Source organism: Acyrthosiphon pisum, chromosome A3 (assembly GCF_005508785.2).
Source record: "Acyrthosiphon pisum isolate AL4f chromosome A3, pea_aphid_22Mar2018_4r6ur, whole genome shotgun sequence".
Classification (NCBI taxonomy): Eukaryota; Metazoa; Arthropoda; class Insecta; order Hemiptera; family Aphididae; genus Acyrthosiphon; species Acyrthosiphon pisum.
Window position 1 is genome coordinate 22,825,202 of NC_042496.1, and position 5,820 is coordinate 22,831,021.

Below are 5,820 nucleotides of genomic sequence, written 5' to 3' on the forward strand. Positions count from 1 at the left end.
TTTTGTTATAAGTCCTTGATAATAATTCCTTGACCTCACACTATGGAATATCTATGATACCTATATAATTGAGGGAGGATGTCTTTTTACATTTTTAATCTAACCAATCAGTGTTGGTGTATTAGTACAAGTTTAACCCTAATTTTATGTGTGTATATATGCTTGGTTGTTTGCAGATGCGTTCAGAAAGACCATAGCAGCTTTTGGTGGACTTGACATAGTGATTAACAATGCAGGTGTATTCAACGACCGATTCTGGGAATTCGAAGTGGATGTGAACTTGGTAATATGGTACACCTTAATTATTTTTGTTAAGGGGATTCGATACCACGATTTTCTGTTTTTGTCTAACACACACGCGACATAGGATTTTAGACCGGTTCTTTGCCAAACATACTAATTGATCTGATGAAGCGATAAGAATTCTAAAAACAGATTTGAATTTGTCGTTAAGTCTATTTGAAATCGACTTTTCTATATTTTTGATTTTTTGATTTTAACTTCTCCAAAAATTAAAATACGACAATTTTTAAATATTTTTTTTTTAATATGACATTTTTAGGAATTGGGGGGGGATAATATCAAACATGTGGGAAAGTCGATTTCAAGTAGACTTGACGAAAAATTCAAATCTGTTTTCAGAATTCTTATCGCTTCAATAGATCAATTGGAATGTTTGCGAAAAACACGTCTAAAATACTATATCACGCATGTGTTAAAAAAAAAAAAACAGGAAATCACAGTATCGAATCCCCTTTATATTATTATTAGTTATTATACATAATAGGTCTGTTTTAGTTTAATCTAAGAACAGTTTCGTTTCGAATTTCAATTATTTGAATAAAAAATATAACTTATAAAATATGTCTTAAACGACTTAAACCAATAACTGAATATAATATACAATATTATCATTAATATTGTATCATTATAAATATTAAAAATGCGTACACACCCCTATTGAAGTATTGACTATATTTACGATCTACTGGGTTATGCGGGAAAAGATAAATCTATAGGTAGGTATACGCTTATACAGTCACGCACGTATTTTTTGGTTCGATGACCACCACGCCCTATTATACTTCACACGTTATCGTCGAAATTCGTACAGTCCAAAATAAACAGCAGTTATTCGTTATTTTTTTACATCTAAAATTGACATTGTGTTATTTTAAATAAAACATTTTCAGTCCTATTTGAGGACATAACATTCGACGATTGATAGCGGTGAATCGATTATAAGTAACCAATAATAATAAGTACAAAATCATCTTTACATTTTGAATTTGATTAGTTTTGTCAAAATTTAAACTTTAAATGTTTATAACAGCTCAAAACGAGTCAAAATATTTTGAAAAATTGTATCAAGAATAGGAATTGATAAAAGAAAACATTCAGTGAAAATTGCAAGTATCTACTGTTATTTGTTTTAGAGTTGCACCAAAAACCGATTTTGCGTAAAAATGACTGTTTTTCATTAATTGTTGTTTTGTTTTTCCCTGCGCTTTAGCAAAACTATTGATAATTTTGACTTCCCAAATGCACAAAATAGATTGACTTTTCTATCGAACAAGATACTGTTGAAAAAAATCGAAGCAGTGTTACTACCCCAAACGGTGATGACAGACATAAAAAAAATCATCGCTCCACTCAGAATCTAAAATAATAATTTGTTATCAATTTTTTGTAGAATTTATTAATTATTACATTGTAAACGTGTGGTTTTATAAAAATGAATAATCAATATATTCAAATCTACTGTCCATGATATAGAATGGAGTCATCAGAGGAACACTGCTGGCGATGCAACTCATGGGCAAGGACAAAGGAGGCCGTGGTGGTACAGTGGTCGTAACTTCATCTACAATGGGATATAAACCATGTCCTAGCATGCCGATCTACACAGCGACCAAACATGCTCTAATTGGTTTCATTAGGTCATTCGGGGTGAGTTGTATAATATAGCAATACAAATTAGGTATATGCGTATTAGCTACCTATAATATACTATGATATACATGTACCGTATATTATACCGGACGTACCATATTATTAATATTATATGTACAAATATTTATGGGTAATTTAAAATTATAACAATAAATTTATTAATATAATTTTAATAATAGGCTAAGACTGTGGTGATGGTAATAACTATAATAATTATATTTTTTATTAAAATGTGTCTTATTACATTAAACCGTTGTTATTGGGAATAATCCGAAAAAAAGTCTAATAGCTATTATAAATAAAATAATATTACTTTCTTATTAAAATAATTAATAATATTATAAGGCTTGAGTCAAGCCGCTTGACACATTTTGTTATTATTTGTTAAGCAACTAAAGTTTCATATTCACTTTTTCTATATCGACATTAATTGCGAATTCGGCCTCTATGGCCATTAGTTACCTACACTTTTCGTTTTCATTTTAAAATTAATTTTTGTAGGTTCATTAATGGTCGTTAAAAAATACCCAAAACATTGTGGCTGGCACTGAGTGAGTGGCACACAGTATTGCAATGGTTTTAACATAGTATACGAATTACGAGGTACCTAAATATGTTTTTGGGGTGGATACTGCACGATAAAACGTTGGATGGTTCGTAAGGGTTTTCGTTGTCATGATTACTTATTTACATATTTATGATTCATAGATTTTCCTTGTCGAGAAAAATATCGAGTAGCGTGCTATGGTTTTTTTATATGAGACTAATCACTATAGATATTGACGGTATTGTTTTCTCTATTTAACTCTAATGCATTCTAGGATCCTTATCACACGAATTTAACGGGGATTCGAGTGATCGCTTTATGTCCAGGGATGACACTGACCGATGCTATACCCGAAGACGTTAAATTGGCGTTATTATCGCCCAATTTTATACATCTCTGGGATAAGGACGTTGCGCCCCAAGCGCCCCAAGCGTATGTCGATCATCATTAACCCAATATAAAATTGTTTGAGTAAACACAATTTTGTTTTCAGTGCCCAAAGTGTGGGGCGTGCGCTAATTCACGTACTACAGAAAGCTCAAAGTGGTTCGGTTTGGGTCGCCGAGAACAACAAATCAGCCAAAGAAGTCAAGTTCCCTAACTTTTAATTTTTAGCGCCATTTGCCAATCATTTTTTATAAAATAATTGTTTTGTTTTTTAATGTTTAAATTATTCTCCACCTGTGGTAGTGGGAAAATTTTTATTTATTATTTATATAATTATATGTTTTTCGTATTTAAATTCAAAACCCGTAATTTATCGTTATTATAATTATTATTGTTTTATTTGCGGAAATCGTCATAATGCTTTAATAGGTTACATATTATATAAGCAGGTATATATTATTTAATTTGATAATTAATACTTAGCGCAGTTCTTCAATTTATTTGGGTATAGTTAAATAAAAATATATTCATGTTAACGTCACTTCGACAGAAATATAAATTAATCAACGTACATATACATCAAATATCATCATATCGAAGTATACATTCAAACTATATACCTACTTAATGCTCATATATTAATCATATTATACATAAATAATATATATATAATAATAATATATATTATGTGTATATATATCGTAGGAATATATAGATATGTAGTCAGAAAAATCGGTTTAATATTGTTAAACGATTATCTCGACCGTTATTTTTATCATATCTTACGATTTATATACACATATTATATATAAATAGTATATATTATGTATAATTAAATATTTTTATGAATAGGATTTTTTAATAATTGTTTACGCATTACACCAAAACTAATAATAATTAATTATTCAAATTTTGTATATTTTTAAAATAATCATCGGCTGTGAAACTATTTTGTTTTGTGATAGGTATGGTATGCTATTTACTTAATTACCAATTATATAATTATATTAATATATTATATTTAAAACCCCCGCATTTAAGATAGGTACTAAAAATTAATAAATTAAATTAATATTTTTTTCGGCCCATGATATTTTGTTGTTGTATCATTAACATCTTCGTCTTATTATTCGTGCACATAATAATAATATACACAGGGAACATGCAAAATTTCATTATCTACATAGCTACTCATAACTGGTAGGTACTCGATACTACATTAGTTGTAAGTACCAATTGGTATAATTATTTATTCATCTAGGTGACCGTATCACATATTCACTCATAATATATCACGCCCTCTTTAAATTCAATGATCTTGCCGAAGTTATTTGAAATTACTCGTAGATAGCATATCAGACCACAGCCAATACATAATTATTATGTAATATATGTCTACTATGTAGATATACTTTTTTTTATGATGCTAAATATTAATTACAATACTATTTATTGATTTGAATTTTATTTACATACCTACCTAGTGTGCCTACCTAGTACGACAATAATATAGGTATATTATACCTATAATATATTTCTAAAAAAACACCTTATTGGTAGGAATCTGTTTGTGAGAGAACACTACAATTCCGCGCATCATCTCAAAGGCTAAAACTAAAATCAAATCTTTTATGGAAAGTCATTCGCTTCTCTTCCGATGACCGAAGACCGAACTATGCCAAGAACTTCTCCGCCACAGATGAGAAGTTTAATGTTTTAAAATTGGCAATGAGTAATAACATCGCCATTATTAACGATAAAATATATGTTGCTCTCTTTTATATTTTATTATATTCTTATATACTAGAAATAAATAAGTATTACCAAATCCACGTTTCCTTCTTGGTTTCCCAAAAACCTAATAAAATTTAAAAAAATTATTATCAGAAGCGCATTTTGGAGTGTGGGGCCTTGGTTTGTTTGAACCGGTGAGCCAGCGAGAAAATCTCGGTGGGCCGCGTAAAATCGGGGAACTTAGATAGTGGAATAATATAAATCAAATTGGTAGTTAATTGACCCTCCACGGGTCTGTTTCATTTAAATATGTAAAGCACTAAAGCCTCTCCAAGTCGAAAACTGAAATTGCACCTGTACTTATCATATACTATCTTCAAAATGTCAATACTCTAGCAGTGATTATTTACAATTATCGTCTATCTGTTTACTATGTGAAGCACTAAGTTGATAACTCTCGTTACCTATAAACAAAAGTATGTAATATTCTCTAAGATCTCAACCTAAAAAGTTTTGGTCTTACATTAAAAATCTAAAACCATAAAGAGGATTGGTATAACTGTTTCCATATATAACGCATAAAAGTAAATAATATGTAGGTACCTAAGTTTATATGGCAAATTAGTATTTTATCGAAATATAGGATGAAATTGAGACCTCAGCTTTGCTGCGTGAATTTGACTTTTCCTAAATGGATTTTGCTTATAATATTTTAGACATATTTATTTTGCTATTTCACTTATATATATATGGGTATAATTCTAAAAACCAATTAGCAATATTATTTAATTATCAATAGCCATAATATAATTTAATTATATAATTAATTAATTATCAATACTTATTTAATAATATATATTTTATATAGATCATCATCACAATGGTCAACACGCTCTACTGCACAATAGATAATAATAATTATCGTTGAAAAACAATAATAACCTTTTAATATCTAACAGGTACGAGGTACGTACACGAATATAGTTATATAGTATTGGTTTAAAATTATTTTTACCTAAGTACCCACACAACATATTAGGCTCATAGCTCCATGCCTCCATCTTAAGGTTAAATTAGTAGTTACTAGGCGCCACTGTCGTCATGATCAACATATTTACAAAAACAGAGTTTTTTTAGACTTCGGTAACGTTGTGAGGGAGGTTAAGCCTAAACAAATTATAATTCAATATTCAAAGCAA

General features: G+C 29.3%; 1 protein-coding gene across 1 annotated transcript in view; it reads left to right on the forward strand.

Moving 5' to 3' along the window:
• LOC100159346 (15-hydroxyprostaglandin dehydrogenase [NAD(+)]) overlaps positions 1–4,715 on the forward strand; it is an 8,200-nt gene extending 3,485 nt beyond the window's left edge. The window contains exons 3-6 of the mRNA XM_001943773.5: positions 177–283; positions 1,777–1,950; positions 2,775–2,932; positions 2,994–4,715. Of these exons, the coding sequence (XP_001943808.2) occupies positions 177–283; positions 1,777–1,950; positions 2,775–2,932; positions 2,994–3,108 (554 nt within the window). The 3' untranslated portion in view covers positions 3,109–4,715. The remainder of the gene's footprint in view (positions 1–176; positions 284–1,776; positions 1,951–2,774; positions 2,933–2,993) is intronic.
• Positions 4,716–5,820: the final 1,105 nt, after the last annotated feature.